Source organism: Clinocottus analis, unplaced genomic scaffold, assembly GCF_023055335.1.
Source record: "Clinocottus analis isolate CAN_PGR_092001 unplaced genomic scaffold, fCliAna1.0.p SCAF_21, whole genome shotgun sequence".
In the NCBI taxonomy this organism is placed as follows: Eukaryota; Metazoa; Chordata; class Actinopteri; order Perciformes; family Cottidae; genus Clinocottus; species Clinocottus analis.
This window is the reverse complement of record NW_027175943.1, coordinates 8,724,802-8,752,317: the sequence shown is the minus strand read 5'-3', so window position 1 is coordinate 8,752,317 and position 27,516 is coordinate 8,724,802. Positions and strand designations below refer to the sequence as shown.

The 27,516-nt window shown below is 42.9% G+C and overlaps 3 protein-coding genes and 1 non-coding gene across 5 annotated transcripts in view; 2 read left to right on the top strand and 2 right to left on the bottom strand.

Annotated features, from left to right (window-relative positions):
* Positions 1-3,926: 3,926 nt before the first annotated feature.
* On the bottom strand, positions 3,927-4,000 carry trnai-aau (transfer RNA isoleucine (anticodon AAU)). Its single transcript has one exon. It is a non-coding gene; the product is annotated as a tRNA-Ile (tRNA).
* A 492-nt stretch (positions 4,001-4,492) lies between these two features.
* Positions 4,493-10,298, top strand: larp7 (La ribonucleoprotein 7, transcriptional regulator). Its single transcript, XM_068588277.1, has 13 exons — positions 4,493-4,624; positions 5,148-5,341; positions 5,463-5,563; positions 5,676-5,759; positions 6,135-6,299; positions 6,424-6,523; positions 6,675-6,983; positions 7,128-7,281; positions 7,417-7,541; positions 7,992-8,104; positions 8,265-8,424; positions 9,429-9,520; positions 9,854-10,298. Exons 2-13 carry the CDS (start codon positions 5,155-5,157, stop codon positions 9,929-9,931), a joined length of 1,668 nt encoding a protein of 555 aa, XP_068444378.1. The 5' UTR covers positions 4,493-4,624; positions 5,148-5,154; the 3' UTR covers positions 9,932-10,298.
* A 1,918-nt stretch (positions 10,299-12,216) lies between these two features.
* Positions 12,217-19,427, bottom strand: LOC137792655 (uncharacterized). 2 transcript variants are annotated; one of them, XM_068588402.1, is made up of 6 exons: positions 19,216-19,427; positions 14,902-15,060; positions 14,138-14,296; positions 13,291-13,449; positions 12,869-13,032; positions 12,217-12,768 (listed from the first exon to the last, which is right to left on the bottom strand). In XM_068588402.1, the coding sequence occupies exons 1-6, from the start codon at positions 19,278-19,280 to the stop codon at positions 12,242-12,244; spliced, it is 1,233 nt and encodes a 410-aa protein (XP_068444503.1). In that variant the 5' UTR covers positions 19,281-19,427; the 3' UTR covers positions 12,217-12,241. The 2 variants fall into 2 exon arrangements, with proteins under 2 accessions (XP_068444503.1, XP_068444504.1); XM_068588403.1 differs by lacking the exon at positions 14,902-15,060 and having other exon boundaries at positions 19,216-19,424.
* A 3,073-nt stretch (positions 19,428-22,500) lies between these two features.
* The window catches only part of LOC137792143 (collagen alpha-1(XXV) chain), a 142,455-nt gene continuing 137,439 nt past the window's right edge, over positions 22,501-27,516 (top strand). Inside the window, exons 1-2 of the mRNA XM_068587643.1 lie at positions 22,501-23,076; positions 23,217-23,286. Coding sequence (XP_068443744.1) covers positions 22,780-23,076; positions 23,217-23,286 — 367 coding nt within the window. The 5' untranslated portion in view covers positions 22,501-22,779. The remainder of the gene's footprint in view (positions 23,077-23,216; positions 23,287-27,516) is intronic.

Genomic DNA, 27,516 nt, shown 5'->3' with positions numbered 1-27,516 from the left:
TTATAATCTGTTGTGGTTCTGACTGCAGTATCTTGTTCAAGCGTATGAGATGTATTAAAGTTGATCGACAGGACAACTAAATTCCTGTCAAACCGGTACACTACTCCATTCATTTCAACTCACTCACAACACTTTGTGACACACATACAATCCTGTGATGGGAGGTTCTACTATTAACAGGAAGAACAGGACATGCACGTCTGTTGCGTTATTACAACACGGCTCTTTCATCGACACAATGTTGTCACAGGAAGAAAGCTTTCCTCTTTCTGTATTTATGACATGCTGTTTACATCTGTCTTCTCAGCCTTGTGAAGAGGAACATGCGTTCACAGGATCCCTCTCAATTGTGAGAGGGAATTTCTTGATATGACTCTAGGCGCTACAATTTCAGATTGGTGATGGTGGAAAACAGTGGTTGTAAATCTTGTTTGACAGCACTCAGGGTTCTGCGTGTTTCCCTCGTTGACGAACTGGAGGGGCGGATTGACACTCTGCTGGACATCTTAGTCAGTCGGGAAGTGTTCACTCGGGATGACCGGGAGGAGGTGTTGTGTCAGCCGGGGCCCCGGGCCAGAGTGAGGACGGTGTTGGATATCCTGACGTGTAAAGGCGAGGAAGCGGCTCAGATTTTCCTGTCAATCAGCCGTCATCAGCAAGAGGCACAGACACACTCCCAAGAAGGCGACACACACCACCCTCAATCCGTAGGTATGCAATTTATTGGTACATTTAACATGACTGTAATGCCAAGAGTCAAACACTTGTTCATATAAAAAGTGCATTCTGTGGTGTTCATGAAGCACTATTAGACGTGTTCTTCAGTTGGCATAACAGACAAATCAACAAGTATCTTATCTTCCTCTGTAGAGTACAACAAAATAAAAAAAAAGCATAAAGATGTCCTCGCCCGCCGGAGTGAGAGCATGCTCTTCTACAACACTCGTCACGGCGAGAAAATCCTTTTTTCCGAACATTATGTCAATCTGTTGCTGGCTGACGGACACCAGGGCTTGGACATCAAAAGACATGAGGTGCTGACGTTTGGACAAAAGCGACTGTCCCTGCAGCAGAAGTCGGCGGTGCAAATGAAAATCGCACCAGCCAAACTCTTTTCAAGCGCAAAAGGCAGTCGTCCGGTAAAGAAAGTTCTGGTGTCGGGGGTGGCCGGCATCGGAAAGACCATCCTGGTGCAGAAAATGCTGTTTGATTTTGGTGGAAACAGGGACCATCTTGGATTTGACTTCATCATTCACATGACCTTCAGAGACCTGAATCTGATCGACAAACCTACGAACTTCCGGGAGCTGGTCCTGCGTAAAAACAGGCACCTCGCCAAGGAACTGGATAACATTTTAGCGAATGACAACAAACTGCTGATCATCTTAGACGGCTTTGATGAGTTCAGACACTACAGGAGCTGCGACGTAGACTCATTTGTGACGGAGCCAGATGAAGATGCGGAGGTGGTGGAGGTCTTTGGGAGTCTGATGCAAGGTGAGCTGCTTCCCAACGCCTCTGTCATGCTCACGAGTCGACCAGCAGCCATCAACCACATACCTGTGGGCTGCGTCGACCGCTTTGTGCTCATCGCTGGCTTCTCCTTGACCGAAGTTCAAGACTTCTTCTTACGTTATTTCGAGGACAGTGCAACTGCGGACCGCATGTTCGCAGTGGTGTCAGTGAACGAACTGATGCTGACGCTGTGCTACATACCTGCGTTTTGCTACATTGTGTGCTGCATCCTCAAAGAAAGCAAAGACCTCTGTGGAGAGAGCCCCAAGACCATGACGGACATTTATGTGCAGTACCTGGTGGCCATGCTTCGCTCTCACACTCAAGCCAGAGCCGAAACATTTCGCCGAGATCAAGGAGCAGCGACCGTCCAGCCGCTCTCGGACATCGTGCTGAAGCTGGGACGCCTGGCCTTCCAAAAGCTGATGGAGCATCAGACTCTATTCTACGGCAGCGACCGAGATGTTGCGGCGTTAGAGGGATGCAGCCTTGTGAGTACCTTTCTTGACAAGACAGTGGCACAAGAGCCTGGCTGCACTGAGGAGGTTTACTCCTTCGCACACCTGACTGTTCAAGAGTTCTTCGCTGCAGTTTATTGTGCAGTGACGGATCACCCATTACCAGACGCACTTCAGCACAGTGCAGGTCTTGGGGAGGGGTCCAGCAACGGACATTTGGACCTCTTCAACCGCTTCCTTTCTGGAATCCTCTCTGAACGCAATGCTAATCTTCTAACAAGGCAGGTGGGGCTGAGTTGCCATAAGAACAAAGTGGACAACTATCGTGAGAGGATCATCCGAGAGCTTACAACGCTCTGTGAGAGTGGGGCCCACATCCTAAACCATTTACATTGCCTGTTTGAACAGCAGGACCTGTCTCTGGCTCTTGCCGTGCAACCAAAGACACTGCAAGTGAATGTCAGTGATGAAACACTCTCCCAAATGGATTACAATGCCATCAAGTACTTCTTGAACCTCACAAAGGGCATAATATTAGAGCTGGATCTGACAGGGACAGGAGTGAGCTGTGACACACTTCGAGACCTTCAGCCACTGCTGGTCAGATGTAACAGACTTTGGTAAGTTCCTCATGAAAAGAAAAAGCTCATTGTATTGTTTTAACATTTTTTCTGTTCCATGTGAACAATGCATATTAAGAAGTGAAGTGTCAAGTTTCACCACCACCATGTGGAGGAATATATAATGTGGTTCATGCACTAATTCCACTTTTTCATTTTTAAGGCTTGGCGAAAACCACCTGGATATGAATACAGTTCAAGTCATTGCGGATGTGCTGCAAGTCTCAGAAAGTATAACTCAACTTGGGTAAGATGTCAATTAAGGCTTTCGTTAATAAGAAGAAAACTAATATGTATCTGATTAGAAAAAAATACATGCACAAAGTGGATATAAAGAGTACAATCGATATTTGAAAATAAAGAATCACCAAGATATGTTTCACACTTCCCGTTTTAGACTTGGATGGTCAGACATTGGTGATGAAGGACTACTGGCTATTTCTAGTGCCATACGGGTGAAAAAAATTCTTCAAGAGCTGTGGTAAGAGACTTGTCACAACATGTCACATGGCCAAATATTTGAGGAAATGAAATTATTTCTAGCTTTGTGGTTGTCTGAATCATAGATTACTTCAAAACTAGCAATGGTGAAATTATGAAGAAATAAAAGTGTTTTATTTTTGCAAACTGTTGAAAAGGAAACATTTATTCCTATCCTGTAAACTTAATATCTGGTTGACTTTCGAGTTATTTATGTGTAAAACATGCAATACATTCTTTAGAATATGTTACTTATAGCTACTTGCCTTCCCAGGATGGAGGGAAACCGAGTGAGCTACAAAGGTCTGCTGTCTCTCAGTGATTTGACACCAAACCCTCTGAAAAAAGTTGTGTGAGTGTGACTTGTTTCAACAAATATTTTTCATACATATTTCAACAATATCCATTGTTGATATATTAATTGCGCTTCTTTTGATTCTATCTTCATACAGAGCTATATGGAATGATCTAACTGACACAGATCCAGAGTCGTTTTGCACCCAAGAAAGCATAACTGTGAGCTTTACAGATGATGAGATGTGGGCTGCGTGGGGGGAATGGGTTTTCAAAAGGTGTGAGGTCAGCAGCAACGAGAAGTTAGTGACGGTTCTCCACAAAGTGTGCAACATATCAGTCCACTGCTTAGAGACCCAGTGGGCAAAGACTTTCTACAAGAAACTATCACAGCTCATCAAGCACAGGATTGAATGCTGCACTGAGGAGGACATGACCAAGAAGCTCAACAAGTTTGACCAGATATTGAACTACTGAGAGGCAAAGGACGACACCTGCTTCAAGTTTTAAGCTGGAACATTTAATAATGGAAGACTAGACTTGTGAAAGAAAAAGTGAATGGCCAGTACGGGGGTCGAACCCGCGACCTTGGCGTTATTAGCACCACGCTCTAACCAACTGAGCTAACCGGCCACCATACCCGATTTAGCTCACCAACATACTAGGTTTCCGTTACTCACAAAGCTTTCTTTATACACACGTGACCTGAAGACATAGCATGTGGGGGATTTCTCTTCAAAATAAAGGCACAAACAATGTCACACGCTAGTGAGTGTTTTGTGTTAGCAACACTATTACATCATGAATCTAAAAACACCTAAAATAATTTATTATTGGGACACTTTATTTCTAGTACTATGTATTATCATATATTGATATGTTTTATATTTTAATGTGAAATGTTACTCTTTATGAATTCCAACATATATGTATGTAACATCTATGTATTGTGTGTATACATTTTTATATGTTATTTAAGTATAAAATCTGACCAGATAACGTGATAAGGTAACGTGTGGACAATTGTCAATAAAATGTTGAAACTTCCAACGGACAGAAGGTATTTGTTGTATTTTATTTTGGAATAATTTACCGGAAGTTGTCTACTACTACTTCCACTGATTCTAAACTGACGAATATATTCTGCGACAACTCTAGTAGTTATTCATATGAAGTTAGCCAGCGAGCTAATCCGGTATTTGTTGTATGTTGTGTCTGCAGCGCGTCAAACTCGACGTGTTCCTGATCTAAATAAGGGTAAGTTATCGTGATTGTTCAACCAGTTCACTGTTAAGTGAGCGGTCGACGCAATATGAAATGCAGCTGGCCTGACAGGCTTATGGTAGTTGTAGCTTTTTTAAATTTCACTACCCGCGAACCGACATACAAGCTGTTTGCTAAAGGTAACGTTAGCGATGGCTACCACTCAATCGGCTCGCTAAGCAGAGCCACAATCTAGTTAACATGCACTGCACGTGAATTTGACGTGTTTAAAAAACTAACGCTCGTGTGAATGTGATTTATTGCGCTACTCAAGGGGTGTGTTCACCCTAGTGAGTTCTTCTGTGTAAACATTAATTAATTAATCCAACAGTAAATGTTAATTTGACTTTGTGTGTAAATGAAGGAGACTATCCAGTAACCCCATTTAAATAGTGCGACTCAGTCCACGAACATAGTCTTCGTACGGACGTAACGTTCCACGTAAATGGACTCAGTGAATCTCATTTACGCTACTTTTTGACAACGTGCGTGTTGCTGACTTGTGTTATCGTCTCAGCCGCAGGATGATTGACACGGATGCTGCTGATGCAGAACCCAGCAGTAAGAACAAGGAGACCGAAAAAAAGAAGAGGTCCCGTGTCAAACAGCTGCTGGGTGATGTGAAGAGGCAAGTGGACTTCTGGTTTGGAGACGTCAACCTTCATAAGGACCGTTTTCTTAAAAAAATCATCGATGAGTCAGATGATGGATGTAAGAGCTATCAATATCAATTTCACACATTTTTTAAATCAGCCATCTAATCATTTAGTGCACTTAATGACATGGAAATATGTGTCTTAAATATTGTGCCAACTATGTTATTTGTTTGTAGATGTTGATCTATCTCTGTTGGCAAGCTTCAATCGAATGAAGAAACTGACAAGTGACACCAAGCTGATTGCCAGAGCGCTAAAAGATTCTTCTGTCGTTGAGGTACACATTTTCTTAATGATGTCTTGTTTTTATATTTTAAGAGGTTGTGCATAGCTCCAAACTAATGTCCAATGAATGCAATTAATACAAATGTGTTCCCCTTTTGTTTCAGATTAACCTCGAGGGAGATAAAGTTAGGCGTCTTTTTCCGATTGGAGACGTACCAAATGATGTTGACGAGCGCACAGTTTACGTGGTAAGAAATGGTTTTATGGTCTTATTTCACTCAGAAATGTCTGGACTACACAAACCAGAAAGACGCATAATTGCATATTTAGTAGTAAACATAACCATACAAAATGTGACCCAGTTAACCTTCTGGTGAAGGGTTTGGGAATGACATACGCTGAGGAATTAAACACATCTCTAAATTGTGTGTGTAAACATGTTAATGTACTCTGAGTCCATAAAGATTGATGTTCCTTCTTCGTCATCGGAAATCCACCTCACATTGAGCTCTTTTCTGCGTGGAGGCTCGCATACTCCTGTGCTGGTTATTTTGACATGCGTGCCTGCTGGCAGTAACGATACTGTTGGATCACAGGATAATACTTTTTTGTTTTTTCACAAGGAACTCTTGCCCAAGGATGTGTCGCACAGCTGGATAGAGAAAGTGTTCACAACATGCGGGAATGTGGTTTATGTCAGCATTCCGAGATACAAGACCAGTAACGACCCCAAAGGTTTTGCCTTTGTCGAGTTTGAGACGGGGGAACAAGCGCAGAAAGCGATAGAGGTGATCACTTTAATGAAATCAATACAATGTCGTTGTTGTCCTCAAACATCTGATTAGTTAGTCAGCCCAGTGTTTGATTTTAGCATGAAGAAAACCCATGGACAATTATGACCTTTTGAAACAGATGCTGAACAATCCCCCTGAAGATGCTCCCAGGAAGGCAGGCATTTTCCCCAAGACGAAAAGTGGGAAGTCCATCCCTCTGCCGGCCGACAATCCATCAGGTACAATTAAGTAAAATGGCTTCATTTACACCACTTCCTGTCAATCTCCCGTGAACTGAAAACCTCTGTCTCATGAGAAATCTGATGCTGGCATAATATCAACAACAAGGTTTTTAATGCAATTTGTTGTATTGACATTTGTGTGCGCAAGGTGAAGAAGACGAGAAGAAAAAGAAAAGAAAAAAAAGAAAGAAAGAAGGCGCCATAGTGCAGACTCTCGCTGAAGAATCCACAGAGCAAGAGAGGGAAGCGGAACCGTCGGAGCTAAAGAGGAGGCGCATAGAAGCGGGGGATATAAAGTCGGAGGTCGACGCCATTCAGAAAACACCTGAAAAACTTCCGGAGAAAAAAAGACGACGGTCCCAGACGGCAGAGGGACCCGAAGGTGACGTGCCGTCTAAGATGAGGAGGACGAGTGAAAGTGGAACTGGAGAGAAGGAGAAAGATTTAACTAAGCCTAGTAAGTGATCTCGGTAACTGCTGGTCCGCACCACAGAGTTAAAATACACTTTGCTTTTTCTTCACTTCCTAAAATTCAATGACGTATGCTGAATTTTTACAGCACAAATTAGTTGATGTGGTATTAACTGTGTTCCCCTTTCAGATACACCCACTAAAAGTGACACGGAGGGAGGCGTCGAAGAAGGGAAAGAAAACGGAGATGATTCAGCAGTTAAGGCAAAGAGGAAGAGAAAAAAGAAACACAAGGAGAAACTGAAAATAGGGGAAGAAGTCATCCCACTCCGGGTTCTGTCCAAGTAAGATTCCCCTTACGTTCTTCTTCATCTGTCAACAATAATAAATTAATAATTGTAAATCCCTTACAGAATAAAATGTACTTCAGCACACCTGATGATTGTCTTTGTTCCTTTTTTGTTTTTTGGCTGCATTAGGAAAGTGTGGCTTGAGTTGAAGGACGAGTATCTGACCTTGCAGAAGTGCAGCATGAAGTCCTTGAAGAAGTGCATCAATGAAATTGATCACAAGGAGCACAAGAGTCGAATGGAGACAAACGACGGTGAGTTTGGTCTCCAGTGATTTTAGGGTAGTGATTCCAGTTCAGAGTCACAAACTGTAGACTGTTAAAATAGTGCGTTTAAACCAAAAGATTTGAAGGTATGAAATAAAGCAAAAAGTGGATGCTGAAATTAACTACAATATAGTCGTCTGAGGAGAAACATCTGTTTCTTGTAGTAGATATGTTTTTTTGTTTTTAAATAAAAATCGAAACAGCGCTTAACTGTTACCCGCTAACCTGGTTGAAGATGACAGTCAAACATGTCCTCTCGACAGTATCCACATGAAGGTATTTCTCCCGAAAACTTAAAATCAAACTCAAAAATCACGAGTTGATCGTAACAATTAACATCTTCTCACAGAAGCTAGATGGTTCTACAGCTGGTTAGAAAACTCAGACGTGAAGGGTTCAGCTCTGTTTAATGCGACGATGTTTGTTTCCTTCTTCTAGTTGAGAAGAGTGAGAAGAGTGAGAAAGAGACTAACCTCGGCCCTCAGTTTACCAGCGGTGTTATCATGAAGATTACTGACAGCAAGCCGCTGCCAGGGAGGAAGTTCATCAAGGTACACAGTAACTCATCAACCCTACTGGCATGTTTCCACATCTATATCAAATCATAAAAAATGACAAACCAATCTACTGTTCAAGTGGATGCTGTTTTTCCTTACTATTCCAATGTACACATTTCCTTTCTTTAAATCATATTTTTTTTATTTTATGTAGGATGCTCTGAGTAAAATAGCCCCAGTAGCTTACATTGACACCTTGGACGGCGATGTTGAGGGTTACATTCGCTTTCACACACCGGAAGATGCTAAAGTCGTCAGTGAGGCGAAAGCAGAGCTACAGAAAGAGCACAGCTGGAAGGCCGAGATTCTCGCAGGTATGTATTTTTATTTCCCTCGTTCATGGTAGATTTATTTGTGCGTTGCTCCCAGGATGCTTTTCATCAGGCTACGCTATTATGACTCGCATCTTTGGTGCCCCCCAAGGGATGTCCAGGCACATAGCAAAGTGAGTCATCCTCGCTTTGGACTCTGCGTTTTTAAAGCAATGTCAATTAAATGTGATGTGTGCCACAGCTGCATCATCGGTCCATTGTTTTTCTTCTGCAGTATTTTATGATCAAAGCCGTTATTGCGGCATTTTCTTTTAATTCAATTCACAAACATGCGTAATGACACAAGAATGTACAGACATGCCTTTATGTATTGTGTGAAAAACTTCAGATGTTCTTATGAAAAGTGTACAAAGAAAGAGACGCATATAAATATTACACTTCTATCCATCTGTGTGACAATATAATTTGGTAATAATAATGTGAAGGCTGCATTGTGAACATCATGTCAATGATCTTCAATGATAAAAACACAAGTAATATCAAGGTGAAACGTCATGAAGGAAGGACAGGAAGCTTGATTGCACGACTTGTGACTTCAGAAGTCCCGTCATGGTTTGAGATCATTCCAGCTGTGGGTCACGGGCCTTCGATACGGGTCACGGGTGCTCAATAGACTTCTGCAAAGGACACACTGCTGTTCCCTCGCTTGTCGTCTCCTCGCGGTGCATTCAAGGGATCGGAAAATCCACCGTTGTGGCGCAGGGGGAGCGATGTCCGGGTCAAGGGAGGAGAGGGAGAGAGGACGCATGAGTTGGCGTCGTGAAAAGCACCTACAGTATGTGCGTCTCTAATCCTCTCCGGTTGAGAAGAGGACTCGGGTGACTGAGCTGGTTTTCATAATTGATGACGGTGAAAATAATTTATTGGGACGGAGCCCACCAGCTCATCTTCAGTTCTGTGTCTCAATGGGTTTTTTTTTATGAACTGTGGATTGCTTTATTGGAGCTGTGGCGAATAATAAATCTCCATTCAATGACTTTTTAAAGGTGACCATGAACAACGGTACTGGCAGAAGATCCTCGTGGACCGCCAAGTCAAGCTCAATCGTCCAAGGGAAAAGAAGAGGGGGACAGAGAAGGTGAGATCCCTTCTGACATTTTTAAACATAAAAAGATATATACATGTTACTATGCACAACAATATCATCAATAATCATTCATTTTTGATTGAATAAACAAGATGTTTATAGTAAGTTTTATTGAAAGTATGAGAACTCCAAATAATGTGGTATTTGGCATATATAATCTTAGTCTGTTCATCTTAGTCTCCATTTTGATATGTATTAATAGCTGGAATAATATTGTCAGATACATTCTCTGTCACGTTCCATCGTTAAAACAGTGCTGCCTCCCTTTTTTAAAAATGTATTTAACTATCGCATTTAATTTCTTCTTTTCTTTTTACACTTCAGCTCATATCCAAAGCCGAAAAAATCATCCTCGCCCGGGCCAAGGAGGCCCACAAGCACATCCGTTTCCAAGAAGACTGACCGCTGCCAACGCTGGTTTTTGACAACCGTACATGTTTAACGATGTGGACTTTACGTCATGAGATCTAAAGGGGACGGCTAATGCGCATTGAACTGGATGGAAAACTTGAACAAGTGTAACTCATTAAAATGTCCCCTTATGTTTTGTTTGCACTGGAGCTGCTACACGTACTGACAGTTTGGCAACATTATTTTTTCTTTTAATTGATATCTTTTTTTTAAACTGAAAAAAGTGTATCATGTAGATATTTGACTGTTTTTGAAGGTTCTCCCAGGAAAGACATGTTCAAGTCATGGCATTTCCTTTTGAGGATATTTGCCTTTTTTGTTTTTTTTTAATAAAAAATATAATTCTTTGATTATCAAAGCATTTGTTTTTTGGTATTTATAACACAGTTGTCCTTGCTATATATAGTTTGCGTGTAAAAGGATTAATATGTATCAAGCTTTTATGTGCTCTATTACCATGAGTTACTCCAAACGGAATATGAAATGCCTTCAATCAAGTGGATTACATAACTGAAAATGAGTTGTGCAGTGGAGTATCAGTGAGCTGCTTAATGGTATAAAAATAGCTGCTGTTACATAATCTCAGCTGCGTTTATGGCTTTTATTGTAAATGTAGAAGCTACACAAGTGAGTGTGTGGCAGCCCCACATCTCACCCTCAGCCTGGTCTCGAGAAAAGCTTATTGCTAGAAACCATGAGCTGGTTATTTGCTGGGCCTGAGGGTGCTCCTCACAAATTCCACCATTGGCCCCACAGATGTGGCCCAGCCCTCAGTCCCAGGGCCGTTGCATTCCAAATTGGAAAGTGCTCCATTCTCAATAATAATTTCCAGGAAAAAAAAACCTCTAACTCATGGACGCGTTGTCCGGAAGTCGCAGACATTCTCGGCCGTGTGAGCCGGCATCCTGCCAGTACCTCCGCCGTGCGCAAAGGTGCAACAAGCCAGAGTCACTGCTTGCTGCTTTAAATGTAATTTTTATTTGGCAATATTGACAGACGCACATAATATATTTAACATATTTAATATTTTAATTGTTTTTCAGCTTTTTGTTAACGTAGACGAACCAACAAAACTATCCCACCCACTGGTACACCTACCTTAGTTCATCAATAAAGAACTTGTGTATTCTCCTGTATGACAGGTGCACTATTTCATCCATAATAAGAGATATTGATTTGGCCTTTTTTGTCGGTTTTGTAGAATTAGGATGTCTAATATTGGGTTAACTGTACAGTTAAGATGAAAAGTGAGTTTAAATCTGGCATTAATAAATGAAATAACTTTGCCTATGAACGATCATCATCCCAATTTGGGCCGTGTACATTAACCAAAATGACAGGTTTGTGGAAAAGGAGCCCTGCTACAATGTCAAAGCTTCCCTGCGGAACTGAAATATGCCAAAATGACTAAACCAAAATAAAAACATAAAAAAAAGCACCAATAGGCCATTGGCCTCACAGTCAGCAGGAATAAGAACTGTGCTGAACTCTGGCGGGAGATCCACAGGCGGGTCGGTGCGGCTGCAGCAGTAAAACAGGCGCTGTACCGGTCCGTCCTGGTGAAGAGGGAGCTGAGTCGGAAGGCGAAGCTCTCCATTTACCGGTCGGTCTACGTTCCAACCCTCACCTATGGTCACGAACTCTGGGTCGTGACCGAAAGAACGAGGTCGCGGATACAAGCGGCCGAAATGAGCTTCCACCGTACGGTGGCCGGGCTCAGCCTTAGAGATAGGGTAAGGAGCTCGGACATCAGGAGGGAGCTTGGAGTCGAGCCGCTACTCCTTCGTATCGAAAGGAGTCAGCTGAGGTGGTTCGGGCATCTAATCCAGATGCCTCCATTAGAGGTTTTCCAGGCACGTCCAACTGGGAAGAGTCCCCGGGGAAGACCCAGGACACGCTGAAGGGATTATATCTCCCGGCTGGCCTGGGAACATCTCGGGGTCCCCCAGAACGAGCTGGAACATGTTGCGGGTGAGAGGGAAGCCTGGGTCGGTCTGCTGGGTGTGCTGCCACCGCGACCCGACCCCGGATAAGCGGCGGAAAATGGATGGATGGATGGATGAACTCTGGTAACTATCATGTTAACAGTACACAATAACATTTCAAGGAATACCTGACATCAATTTTTGGATGTGGACCATCATAACGATCCAAAAATATTGCCACAATTAGTGCATCATGCGTGCATGTTTGCTTAAGAGTGCAGGAATATAAAATCAGTACTCTGTAGCAAATATATAACATTCATAACTGTGAAAATCACAACTCGAAAAACATTTACACGGACAAAGTTTTGTACTTTTACTCCATCACTTGAGCGTCTTGATTGCTACTCCACGACCTATTGATGAGAGCTTGGCATGTGTGCACAGGCGGCTGGCATGGTGTGACACAGCAGCACTTGAGTTCGGCGATGTCTGCACATGTCGTGCAGTGGACGCCGAGGTCGTCTGCCGCTGGACCGGATTCTCTGTCGCATAACTTGTTCTTGAGGGACCAGTTCTTGAACTCCTGAAAGAAAGCGCTGGCCTGGTCACAAATGTCTTGGTTCATTTCCCACGCCGCCCTTGGCTTCGAAGAGTTCCGACAGGGCTCCGACAGCAGGCCCTTGGTCGACTGCATAGGCTTCACCCTGCGTATGGGCTGCACTGGGTGGGTGACGTAGTCAGATCTGTAGCTGGTGATGCTCTCGAAAGGTTGTGGTTTTCGCACTTGCGGGGATCCTTGGGAGGGACGGGCGCCCGTGACAACTAATCCTTGGTTGACTGTCAAGCTGTTAGCTTGCTTGTATGGCAGGCGCTTGTTTACTTTCCACGCCTGGAAATCGTCTGCGGAGGAGAAAAAGAAACAGCGAGAGGGAATTTCAAACATGGTGTGCATATTTCTGTGTTTTCCAAGAATAACTCTACTCCCGGTCAAGTTGCTCACTTTTGTACACTGACGTGTAGTCCTCCACCTTGCATGCTACCTCCGCTTCCGAGCGCGCAGGTAAGTGTGTGATGCTGGAGCATCTTCGATGGTGTTTGGTTGACTCAGGAAATTGCACGGCGTTTGCGGTTTGATGGGGACATTTGTGGGTCGCACAGATTGATCTGTAACACATGTTTATGTTCGGAATTTGCTTCTTTCGAGAAAAAAAAAGATGGGTATAGAGTTTAAAAACGCGTCCAATCCCCTTTACTCTCCCTCTGCTCTCTAAATAATGTGATATGCTGTGTCCTGCTCAACACCAGTCTCTTACATTTCCCAGAGTGCCTTTCACACATGGGGCGGCCTGCAGGTGGGCCAAGAGGCCTCGCTCTGCTTCACCCACCAGGAACATAACATGAAAGCAAAACTTTGGAGATTACCTCAAAGGGGTCATTTCAACACTCGTCCCCATCAGTGTCGGGTTCGTGTTCCTCTGCGCTGAGCTCATGATGGTGGCCGTGTGGCTTTGTGGGTGAACGTACCGGTCCCGGTACTCTGTAGAGGGTCGTGCGTGAGCTCTGAGAGAGCAGCAGGGCTTCCTGTACATCAAGTTTACACTTTCAACATTAAAGCGATTGTGCCACAAATGTACATTATCATTACACCAGAAAGAAACACAAAGCCATGTGTAAATGCTAAGGGGTCAAACAATTAAGCAATAAGGTCCGAGAGGCAGTACTGTATCGTTCAATAATGTACTGTTCAAGGTACATAGCGCATACAGTACATACGGGACTATAAAACTGACTACTACTGCGATTTACTGACCAGGCCGGTTGAAAGCAGAGTGCAGGATGACACCCCTTGAACAGTACATTATTGAACGATACAGCACTGCCTCGAGTACCTTATTGCTTTTATAATAAGGTTACCTGCGACATTATAAGCAGTATTGATAAGTTGCCTTTCAACCCAACAAAGTTGTAGCCACCAAAAGTTGTGTATCGCATTTCAGTAGCGGAGAGAAAATAGTCCCATATATGTTTGGCGTTGCTATGCAACGCCAAACATATATGGGACGCACATACAGGACGATAAAACTGACTACCTGGTCAGTAAATCGCAGGTCTCAGGCTGGTTGAAAGCAGAGTAGAGGATGACACCCAGCCCCCGATGAAAATAAGTGCTCTCGCGGCTTCTGTCCGTCTTTTCTCTGTTATTTCCCCCCTCCATGATGTTTAGAGAACATTGCCGACGATGAGTATCTTTCAAAACTTTGGATATTACCTCAAAGTGGTCATTTCAGCACTCGTCCCCTTCAGTGTAAGGTTCGGGTTCCTCTGCGCTGAGCTCAGGACCATGGCCGTGTGGCGCTGTGGGGCCACGTACCGCTCCCGGTACTCTGTCAAGGGCCGTGTGTGAGCTCTCAGAGAGCAGCAGGGCTTCCTGTACATCAAGTTTACACTTTCAACATTAAAGCGATTGTGCCACAAATGTACATTATCATTACACCAGAAAGAAACACAAAGCCATGTGTAAATGCTAAGGGGTCAAATATTTAAGCAATAAGGTTCGAGAGGCAGTACTGTATCGTTCAATAATGTACTGTTCAAGGGTGTTGTTAGGCCCGACACACAGCACTGCCTCGACTACCTCATTGCTTTTATAATAAGGTTACCAGCGACATTATAAACAGTATTGATAAGTTGCCTTTCAACCCAACAAAGTTGTAGCCACCAACAGTTGTGTATCGCATTTCAGTAGCATAGAGAAACTAGTCCCATATGTGTTTGGCGTTGCCATGCAACGCCAAACACATATGGCACGCACATACGGGACGATAAAACTGACTACCTGGTCAGTAAATCGCAGGTCGCAGGCCGGTTGAAAGCAGAGTGGAGGATGACACCCAGCCCCCGATGAAAATAAGTGCTCTCGCGGCTTCTGTCCGTCTTTTCTCCGTTATTTCCCCCCTCCATGATGTTTAGAGAACATTGCCTCACGTCGGGAAATTGCCCACGGTGATTATCTTTCAAAACTTTGGATATTACCTCAAAGTGGTCATTTCAACACTCGTCCCCATCAGTGTAGGGTTCGGGTTCCTCTGCGCTGAGCTCATGATGGTGGCCGTGTGGCGCTGTGGGGTAACGTACCGCTCCTGGTACTCTGTAGAGGGCCGTGCGTGAGCTTTCGGAGAGCAGAAGGGCTTCCTGTACATCAAGTTTACACTTTCAACATTAAAGCGATTGTGCCACTAGTGTACATTATCGTTACACCAGAAAGAAACACAAAGCCATGTGTAAATGCTAAGGGGTCAAATAATTAAGCAATAAGGTTCGAGAGGCAGTACTGTATCGTTCAATAATGTACTGTTCAAGGGTGGTGTTAACACCACCCTTGAACAGTACATACGGGACTATAAAACTGACTACTACTGCGATTTACTGACCAGGCCGGTTGAAAGCAGAGTGCAGGATGACACCCAGCCACCGATGAAAATAAGTGCTCTCGCGGCTTCTGTCCGCCTTTTCTCCGTTATTTCCCCCCTCCATGATGTTTAGAGAACATTGCCTCACGTCGGGAAATTGCAGACGGTGATTATCTTTCACTGGAAATCAGCACTATTTTGTGATCAAACCTTTTTTGTTTCTCACCTTTGTTTCCTGTTTTACGCGCTCGCTCCTCGCTAATTAGTCTGCTCTCAGAGCGTTAACTAGTCTCTCAGAGAGTTAACTAGTCTGCTCTCCTGATCGTAAGCCATGTCAACGTGTGACTGCACAGCAGGAACGGGGACCACAAACCAGGGCCGGAGTGGGGCCACTTTTCAGTTTTAAGCTCAAGACCGGCCCACTTTTTCCATCGTAGTGGAAATTGGATAAATGAAGCAATAGTTCAGCTCTTACTATCTTGTAGTTTTGTTTTATTAATACTAAATACTGTAAAGGTTAAATACAACAATAATAATCCACTTAAGATGAGAAATTAACAAAAAATATTCCACTATTCCACAAGGATAGGTTGATAAATTAATAAAAGCAGAAATAAATAAATTGTAATCACTCCTTCCTCGGCAGTGCACATCCATACACCATTAACAGACATGACAACAAAATAATATGTAGTTACTACTAAATAGCTCTTTTTGGAAAACTAAAAAGCAAATTGCAAAACAAACCAGAACGAGTGCAGGTATGTGAGCGATGTGAAGCGTCTACCAAATAAAAAAAACAACTTTGTATACCGACCACGTTGTCTTTTAATACCAGTTTGTCCCTCCAAAGCCTTTTCTTAAGAAAGATTTAGATATGTATATTTGACTATTTGTAAATGTGGTATGGATGTTTTCTACAAAGACTTTGCATTATTCTATGAGTATGTTATATGTTGATTAGTTTTCTATGACAGAAAATTTAAAGGACGAAAGTAATTCATGATTATTCTTAGCAAACTCTATAAAAACATGTTTACAAGTCGATTACCTTTTTTTTTTACAGAGAGTTTGAACTGTTTATGAAAACTATGAAAAGCTGTACCAACAAAAAAGACCATGATGGCACTTCCACTGCCAACATGCGCACACATCTCTTAGATAAAGTCAGCTGTAAAAAGGTTTTTCACACAACGACTCATAAAACTCACTTTCTAAAGAGTCCAGTGCAACGTTAGTGATTCAATGACTTAAGATGAAGGAGAAGCAGAGAGAGGGGCCAACAGCTGTTGTTATTTGCCTTTCCACGGCCAAGTCGTGTGTAAATTGTTTCATTTTATTTCACGAAAATTGAGAAAAACTGCTGAGTAGAGCTGTTTTAATGAACACTGAAGTTGAACGATCACCCGACTTCTTTACTGACATTCACTGACCTCCCGAACCAGTACTAACAATTAACATTTAAACCATAACATTACATATCACTGAGTCCGTTACAATACATATATATATATATATCTATATATATCTATATCTATATAAATATAGATATAGATATAGATATATATGATTTAGGATCCAGGAGACAACTCCAATGTAAAGAAGAGTCACAAACTGGAGCATCGTAAACCAGCTGACCAGTGGAGTGTTAATGTGATCATCATCAGATGGTTGGATGAAAAACAATGTATAAATGTGAGTAAATGTTTGGGATGGAGTCTTGGATCTAAAAGCACCGACTTGCTTCCCTCTTGGGCTCGAGGACAGCCAGACAACAGCAAGCGGGATGGAGCGTTGCGTTGAAGTCAACTTCAGGGGTAAGACACCAAAAGGCTCAGGAATAGAGGTCATAACGTAATAGAGATGAATATAGACTTCTGAGCCTCAGACAAGGAAAGACACTTTCATGATCCCTGGAGGATGATTATTAAAGCAGCTCGAAAAACCACCAGATGAGTATGAAGGAAGGCGCTGCATTCAGAGCCAGATGTTTTCAAGCCTGGCTTCATCAAGCCAGGAACCACATGACCACACCGATCCTCTTCATATCAGAGAGGTGTTGACAGGAAGGGCGTCCCACTCTGACACTATTTTAAATCAGATAAGCGTGGAGGCTTTATTGCAGTGTTAGTGTCAGTCAACTGATTCACACGATACATGAATATATTCAGAGTCCTGGGTTTCCATAACACGAAGAGAGGGATAATACATTATCAAGAAATCTGTGGGACTTTGTTTTGAAAGAAAAGAAATGCACCGGAAGTCGTTGTCGCTAGCTTGATGCCGCTTGTTGCTTCGCTCAATAAACAGCTCGCGTGTTGGCAGTGGAAGTGCCATCATGGCCTTTTTTTGTTGCTTCAGCTTTTAATAGTTTTCATAAACAGTTCAAACTCTCCGTAAAAAAAAAAAGGTAATTGACTTGTGAACATATTTTGTAGAGTTTGCTAAGAATAATCATCAATTACGTTTGTCCTTCAAATTTTCTAAAATCGCAAAATAATCAAAATATAACATATTCATAGAATAATGCAAAGTCTATGTAGAAAACATCCATAACTCATTTACAAATATTTCCCATAAATCTCTAGAGTGTAAAAAGGTCAGATGTATATCTAAATCTTATTTAATTTAAGGCTTTGGAGGGACAAGCTGGTATTAAAAGACAACGTGGTCGGTGTACAAAGTTTTTGTTTTATTTGGTAGACGCTTCACATCGCTAATGTACGTTAAACTAAATGATAATTAATTAATTATTGGCCTAAATAATGAACATAATGTATAACCTAACTCGTAATTCATGAATTCATGAATTGACGCACATTGGAGATGAAACAATAAGGAGACAGAGGAGGGGGAAACCAACCTGGGGGTTTTACAAACTAGAGTGTGTTTGTGTTGTTGTCGTGTCCATCACTTCCCAGAGTTCAGCTCTCTATACAAACACTGTGAAATGGGTTTATGGTCTGCCACAGGCTGCATCCACTCTCACGCCTTGTCTTTACTTTAAGGTCTTTCTCAACAGTTACCGCACAAAACAAATACATGTAGTGAACACAACAAATAGTCAAACGAAGTTGCAAGGCTGATTCAATAACGTAAGAGAAGGAGAAACAGAGAAGGGCAAACATGTGTCGAACACGACATCCTCTGTCCCCGGACCTCACATCGGTTCAGGAAAAATTGAACTCCCGGCCGGCACACTTTTATTTTTTTCCCAGTGCGCACCTGATGTGGCCGACACGGCGCTGAAGATGCTACTGGGATGTCGTTGGGTGTTATTTGCAAGGGGTACGTAAACAGTTAGGGCTTTTATTGTGGATGGTAAACGGAACAAGAGGAGGATTTGTTCGAGTGAAAAGGGAGACAAGAGTAAAGTGGTTGCGGTCTTGTCTTACCTAACGGAGCAGCGAGTTATCTTATTATTATAAAAGTATAGGCGCGAGAGAAACCCCCGCTACACATCAAATAAATGGAAATGTCAAGCTGGAAAATGACAACTAACGGTCGCGCAATTTAAATCTACCTGTTATTTGGAGCGCGCACTGATATGGAACGCTGGTTATAATGTAAACAGGCTGTACAGTACTTTATTGTCTGAACACACTGCCCTCCGTGACTCACTCTCAACCAATCAGAATGCTTGATTTGATCTACCCGTATAATAACATGAAAACGCATTCAAATTGTTTGTGTTCCCCGAGTTCAAATATACCTTCCAACGAAGATAATGTCATATATTGTTAGCCTATATAGTTGTAAAACCAGATCCCCACGCATGCACGAATAAACCTGATCACATGTTGTGGATGTATCCACCCCCTCAAAAGAAATCCTTCAACTGCAGGTCACATCATACCATTAAAAATAAAGGACATTTTTGAAACAACATAAGCAGGTCATCAACTTGCGAGTGTGTTGTGTTTTTAGACGCCCTCACCTCGAGCATGTGGCCTGCATGGCGTCTTGCAGCGTGTTGGGCTGCATCGCGGTGTTTGGGTGCATCGCTCGTCCGCCGGTGCACCCGGAGCGCTTTTTGGCGTCCTGCCTCTCAGGAGTTGTTGTAGCCTGCTCTGGGACTCCGCGCCTGCTGCATATGAATTATTGACCGAAAGAACATGGGGGTGTGATGAACAAGAGTAGCACGCAGCGGCCGAGAGCTTTCAAAAATAAACCTGGATTACTGTGATGCAGGCCGGTTGTCAAGGCTGCGACAGATGATGTGCTTTTTTTGGCGCGTAAAGCGGATCCTAAATACCCCATTTGGTTGTTGCATAAAGTGGAAAAAGACACTTTTAATACAATATATCCAAAGTACTTTATTAGCCTCGCTTTATTATGTTGCCTTTTGAGTGTTTTCTCCGCGAGATTTTGTAATGCTGAACATGCAAAGTGCAGTTCAGTCGTGCGTTCTGCAACGTGACCTTGTCGCAGGACTCCATCTGTCACTTTGTAGCGATGTCCAAAAAGAGAGAGAGAGAGAGAGAGAGAGAGAGAGAGAGAGAAAGAGAGAGAGAGCGAGAGAGAGAGAGAGAGAGAGAGAGAGAGAGAGAGAGAGAGAGAGAGAGAGAGAGAGAGAGAGAGAGAGAGAGAGAGAGGGGATATCAGCATGTGACACACAGACGCAACTGCGAGTAGGGGGATGGTGACCTCGTGAACTGCTGATTTTGCACACGGATGACGTCGTGGGGATTTCACGACGTACAAATGTTAAATTATGGATTATCCATGGTATCTATAACGTCTAAGGCGTTTCGCAGTTTGTCCAGTAGATGGCGTCCAAAGCTTTAAAATCCCCGTATGGAGACAGCACCTGCTCCACATTATATTAGAACATACTTCTCTATTTTGTTTGGCTAAAGAACATATATATATATATATATATATATATATATATATATATATATATATATATATATATATATATATATATATATATATATATATATATATATACACATATATACATATATATATACATATATATATATATATATATATATATATATATATATATATATATATATATATATATATATATATAATATTTTGTAATAGCCAGTATACTCTATAGACTATAGACAGACTTGTAATGAAACATCTTTTGCCATGTGGGATCAGATTAAATTATAGATATAGATGAGTTAAACCATATAATGAGTTATGATGATGATTGTTTTTATTAAATTTTACGACAGAATAAACAGAACAGAGATAAAACAGATGTGACAGGAGACGTCAAAGAGCAATAAACCCTCTGTAATATAATAGACCAGCTCTAAAAATAAAAAAATAATATATGAAACATGATTTTTAGCAAGTACGTATACACACAAAGAAAAATAATGTTAAAAGAAGATAAGTGAATAAAAAATGACAACACACTCTTGATAATTTGCACTTTGGCGTTACTTATGTGCACAGCACGATTTCTGAGAAAAAACTGTCTTTGTCTGTTTTCAAGAAAAGGAAAGTGAAGATGGTTAAACAGACACGTCAGTATGTTGCACTGATGTTCAGTACTCTTAAACATCTTGCAAAATATTTAGTATTTCACAAGTTACCTGGTGCAGGGTGGAAACACGTCTGAAACAGCCTTGAGTCAGTGACATCCCTGCAATCCTCGTATATTTTCAGTTGCAGGAGCAATGTTGCTCCATTAGCCTTGTGAATGAAAAAAATGAACGAGGTGATTTTCAACAAAACACAGATGAACTAATGCAGTCAATGACTATGTACAAGTAGAGCTTGAAGACTGAGACGTTGGTGAATACCAAAGTGCCTGCAGGCCAAATACACTTTAGGAACTCCATTGAGTCACATTTATACGATACATACAAGTACTGTCCTTCTGTAGATTTTACTACAGGATTTACACACAAACACAGATATTCAGTTATTCAGGTAAAAGTGGGCAACAGTTGGAGAAAAGCAGGAGCGTCAGGGAGGTGTCGTTCACCTGAGGAGACCTCATCAAGTCCAATAATCAAACGTGCATTAACGTCTCATGCACGAGAGATGCTGATTTTATTGCATTGGCATCAGACTTGACCCATATGAGATGCCAAACATGGACTTGAAATGTAGGAATGTAGAACTTCTCAGAGCTCATTTGTGAATCCAATTATTGTCGAATACACTTAATTATTTGGGAACCCCAAAATAGGCAAACACAGTGATAACTCAAATCCTTCATCCTCTCTGAGTGATTCGGAGGAAAGATTTATTTTCACAGAGAAACATTAAAATGCCAAAAGGCTGCAGAGGAACCTCAGATTAAGAAGTCAGGAGTCTGGGGAGGTTTATGGATATTTGAAGTCCCATTATAAATTTCTGACTGCATAATGAAAAAATACTTCTCTATTCAGTCGTGCTCAAAACATATTTTATCATCTTGAAATGTTTGAACAGTGTGGAGGGATATATATGCTGATTAAAGCTCAAAACTTTGATTAAAACGTCAGCTTTTTTGCATTTATGGATCTCTCTGCACTTGTATAGACGCTTATGAATGCCGAGTAAATATATTACATTCAGTTAGATTATAGTTGATGCCAAGTGCAAATATATTTATACAAATTCTTCACCTCTGTCGTTTTTCTTTGTCAGTAGCATGTAATGTGAATCACTGATGGTTTGCATTATCTGCTTGTCTTGATGGATAAAAACTGACATCTGATCAGAATTCACGGCATCAACCAGCACAGAAGGGTCACAGACTGTGTGGCTCTCTTCTCTCAGCATGATGTCTATTGAACACACGCAATCAATATGATGTGCTATTTTCACAGTTCAGTGAGCGCCTCTATCCACCAGCGAACACCCGAAAGAAGAGAGCTTTTATGTTGGTTTTATCGTGCGTTTTTACGCAGCGCTATGGCAAAGCACGATGCCATACATCGGTTGCAGAGAATCTAACCCTTCAAGTTTGGACAATTCCATGACTGATTTAGTGTGTTCAAGTGTTTGCTGTCTTAGCATTTTTTACATTTTTATTCTACAACAAGTAATTGCATATTTACGCATCGTTCTTGTTCTATAACCGGAGATCTGACCGAAATACAACACCAGAGCGCTAAAGGAGCGGGTCAATAAATTATGGTAATCAGTCAGACCAGATTGGAGGCGTGTTGTTGTCGTAATGAGGGGGAGCATGCACGCACCGTGGTGGAACAGCTCGGAGTGGTAACGCCGTCTCCACTACATGCGCGCAGCCTTCGATCCCCCCAGCCGCTCATTCTACTTTATTGTGCATAGTAGCAATTTCCTCTGCAGCAGCAGACTACTGTGCGGCGGGCTTGGGTGCAACAAGTTTGCAGGAGCCGCCAGTGCAGGTTGACTTGCCTCAGTTGCGACCACACGAAGCCACTGTACGTGAACGCCGCGTCGCAGCCAGCCAGGCACTGAGTCACAGCCACACGCGCAGAACGGTGTGTGCCACAAATTCGTGACTGCGCGCCAGATGCAGCTTGCGCCCCGACGAGCTCGTGCAGTTGTAGTTTAAATGGAGACCCCGCAGGCAAGCGCAGCGTCCAAGTGTGCGGAGAAGATGGAGAAAGAAGTGGCGCCTCAGAAGCAACAGCATTACCGCACGACACTGCTGAACGTGATCTCGTCTTTCTGCTCAGTGGCGTCCATCGCCTTCTGCATCCTGCTGAGCCTTAACGCAGCTGACGTTAAGAACCGGGTTCTGGACTTGGAGGGTGGGAATGGCGAGCACACCTTTCTCCGAGCTCCTGGCTACTCCATGGATGATTTAAATTCCCTGATTGGACAAAGAGTGGACGAGCTGCTCTCTCAGGTAACGTTGGCTCTTGTTCATTGTTTGTGCGCCTTTACTTGCCCTCAAAGTGGCATTGCTCCAGAAATGCTGCCCGGGTTTGATTTCATTGAAAGCATCATGTCAAAATGAATGAAAACTGTCTTCTTTTCCACTTTCAGCGCTCCTATGAAAATCTGGTCAAGATTCGGAGTGCAAGACAAGCGTCACCTGAATGCAACTGCCCTCCAGGTAAAGGCAACGTCCCCCCCCCCTCTCTCCCCGCCTCCTCCCACCGATGCATTCTGGTCACGTGGTTTATCTGTCGGTGTGCTAGATTTGAAGCGTGTTTGTGACTCAGTCCAGACTTGATGTGAGAATGAATGGGAGCTCTCTGAACCAGGTTCATTTCGTTGAAAGCGATCCCATGAGACAGGGTGCATGGGTCGTGTTGACGGTTTGTGGAGGTCTGCTGTGAAGGACGCAGACAGCTGACCGGCCATCACACTGAGCAGAAAGAAAGGTATTTAACAGCACGTCTATACATAGACGCGCTGAGAGGTTGTTTGACTTGTGGCGTTGTCTGCTCACTCGTCCTCTTGGAAGAGAGAGGTAGAAGTTCACATGTGCCTCCAGTAGATGGAAACATTACTTCCTCCAGTGGGGGTCAGCGTTCTGAGCCTTTTGGGATGGAGTCGAGGTTGTCCTTCTTCAGTGTTTCTCAGGGATGTTGGAGGGGAAGCTGCACAATTTGGGCCGTAACATCACACCTTGTTTTTCTTCTTCTGGCCTTTTAAATCATACCATGGCATTTACTACTGTGCGTCATTGTTGGATGTCACAATGCTGCTCCTCCATATGAGTTGACGGCTCCAGTAAGAATGAGGAAATGGAAAAGAAGAAGGGAGAAACGTTTCATATATAATGTCCCTGCAGGTGTTTTCTGACTATGGATACGGCATCGCCATCTCCATAGGCGAGATTCCAGTTCTAATGTAAAGGTCAGATGGTTGTGCAGTTTACAATTCCAATTCCTCCATTAGGAATGTTTTCCATCTGTTATGCATCAAGGACAAGGGTTGTGGATATAACCGATTAAAGTCTTGGATATCCATCCGTTGTATCGTCTTTTTTCAATCTGGTGGAGGTCAAAGGAATATAATATAGTCTCAGTTCAATGAAAACCATGTATATCCAGAATCTGTCAGATAAACTGAAGAATTGAGTGTTCCCTCATGGATTGATTACTTCTTAAAATAAATTCACCATTACAAAGCCATAGGATGAAAAATGCCTCGCTACCAAACTGAAAGAATGAATGTTTTAGACATCTTGGAGATGTATGGTTTTCTTATAGGACTGTGAGGATATGGGAACTTCTTTCAAATTCCACCAGACGTATATTTCAAGTGTTTGACCATGGCATTTTGTGCTTTTTTTTTTTTCTCCAACAAAACATCTACAAGGTCACTGACAAGCATCAGTTTTCAGAATTCCAAAGGTTTGTCAAACAGGATCCTCAGCCCGTCTTAATCTGGATAAAAAGAGCTCCTGAAATCAGAATTAAAGTGTGATATAATCGCTGCATAATAGTAGCACATGCTCTCAATGATATGAGCGCTACGCTCGTGTCTGGCAGGCCGTTGTCTGTGTCGCGACACAGCGCCGGGCAGACTGCGCGCTGCAGGAAATGTGCAGGTTTTCACAAGTTTTCCGAATCTGATCCTGAGGGATCTGTCCATATCGCAGCCTCAGTCAAGTCCAGCTGGGAATGTAATACAGTAAGTGTGAACATACTGTATGTGACCTCTCTGGAAAGGTCACAGTCGTGACATTGTTCAGAGTCGCTCTCGTGGTTAGATCTTTGGATGGACAATCCAGGTGTCGGAAAGAATCAGTCCTACAGGACTGAAGTGTCCTCTGGAGAGGACGCTGCAGCCTCACTAAAGCCAGGGACTGTTCTGTTGTTGACCTTGACCTCTGACCTCTCTATTAGAGCAGGGAAGCAGGGGAACAAAATATTATTTGACAGATTCATGCAGCAATAAAAGGGTCATAACATCATAATCAGACATGGGTGGAAGAAGGCGCGTGGCCGGTGGAAGTAATAATCCCACATGAGCGAGCCACATTTTTTACTGTTTGCAAGTGGTTCATCAATTGCGAATGAGTCATCAGCTGAGTGCAAATGCCTGAATTAATGAGACACAAGTCCTGAAAGTATGAACCATAATGAGACTCTCACAATCATGCTGCTCTCTGTTCACAATCCCGATCATATGTCTGCTATTTATTTCCTCCCACCACATCACTGTACAGGGCATAAAAAACAAACAATGAAAACATTTCACATGAAATGAAGCGTGGCGACCCGAAAGCCGACGCGGCACCGAGCTCCATCTTGGAAACTGGCACTCTCAGATGTGATTACAATTTGTCATGTCTTTTATTTGTATAACTCTGGTGACATAAAATCACATATATCAACTGTGCAGTGAGTCTGTTGTGTATTTCATATTGCAATGTTCATGCAGTGCAAGTATTACACATGCAGCATACAGTACTTTGTTAATGCTTTAGAGGGAGCCTTTTAGGCCACATATCTATTATATGAATGCTGAATGGGTTCACTCAGTAGTTATCCTCTCCTCTGTCTCGGAGACAGCCCGTGGCTCAGATGTGGCTTCTTCTTTATTTTTCTCTTCGAGGGGACGACCGTAATGTGCTTTTCACAGTCTTCGCTTTATTGCTGTCAAAGAAGATGGAGTGGTTTGCAAAGACAGAGCAATGGTCCATAGCTTCAGGATATTTTATCCTTTGCTTCTGGATCCTAGGAAGTTTGTACCATCTTTAACTTAAAGTATATTGTATTCATGCTGATTTAATTTTGTGGTAAATGAAAGTGAATCTTCTTTTTGTTCTGGGGCCCTTTGCCATTCTAACGTTGTCATTTAGCTTCTGAGGGACCGAACCACCAAAGCTGTGATCGGGTCTGGCCACACGGGCGCCATGGTTGTAGATGACGGTGTTCGTCAACCATTATGATCCAGAATTAAATATCTCAAGAATGAAACATCTCAACGGGTATTAGACAGATGGCCGTGACACTTTCCCGTAAATATTCATGAGCATGAATTCAGTGGCGATCCCTTGACTTTTGCTCGACAACAACTATGAGGTTGACGTTTGCAATTTTGAGTTTGGATTTATTTCCATGAAATTTGATTTGGATATTTATGTTCTCCTCAAGCTTAACAGTCACAACTTTGCTTCTCCTTTAGCTCCTACGACTGGTGCCATCATCAGGGCAGAATTTCAAAATGTCCTCTGGTGTAAGACCATATACCTGCAGTGTAGAAGACAGTTTAAAAGATAAAAAAAAATCTGGTGACCAGACCTCTGTTGCTCCTCATCCCTGCTTGAGGCAGAAGGAGTGGATTAAAAAAAGATAACTTTGGTTCTGCTGCATTGATTTTTATTCTTTTTTTTTCTCACTTTTTTTTTCCTCACTGCGAGCCCAATGATGTCACAGAAGTACAATGCTACGTTTGTGGAGAACTCCTTTTTATGTAACAGTTTTTTAACCATACAAACAGTAAAGAGTTTTCGGAGAGGCAAACCCATCAAACCAAGTTGCTGTGAATTGTCCGAAGTCCCGCCCACTCAGTGTGCCACACCGTCAAGTCTCCCTCTAATAATTATTCCAGCATTGGCGGGCCGTTTTTGTTTTTCATTTCTCCTGTGTACCCTCTCCTCCCCTGGGATCTACATTCCACGCGGGGCATGCTGTTTAATGGGACCATAATAAAATGTTCAGTCAGCAAGCACTGGTGCTTTGCTCTTTCCCCGTATACTTCCCCGTCCGTCTCAAACCCCTCCCCCTCCCGATATCCCCTTTTCCCACTCTGCAGCGTTTCTCGCTTCAAAACGCCTGCCAGCTAAACTCCGGCCAAAGTGCTCTTGAGAAAACATACAACATGTAATGTGCATGACCCCCGTCCCTCCTCCCCCCCTCACCACCACTCCACCGCAACCGCTGACGCTGGTAGTCACAAGCAAGATGCAGCTGGGGGTCGAATCAGCTGGCCGTTATGTCACAATGAAAACAGAAGCAGATGCAACGATATCTGTGTGGCGTTCAGAGAGAAACGCGCACGCACACACACACACACACACTCCATACAATTCTTCACCTAATCACTCCTTTTCAACTCCTCGTGGCCAAGCTGGGCTCCTCTCCCCTTTCCACCCGACAAAGTGTGTAATCCCAGTGGCCTGACACGGTTACAGTTGTGCCAATCCCCTCAGATAGCCTCAACTCAGCGGGCAACTGATAATGAATCAGTGACAGCTTTTGAATTTAGCCCTCTGTGTGGTTTGGTGCTGGGAGGTGCCCTAATGGCCATGTAATTACGGAGTGCTAGGTAAAGCTAAGCAGACGTCCAGGTAGCCACTGCAGCCAGCTGCTTTTGGTTAGGTGAC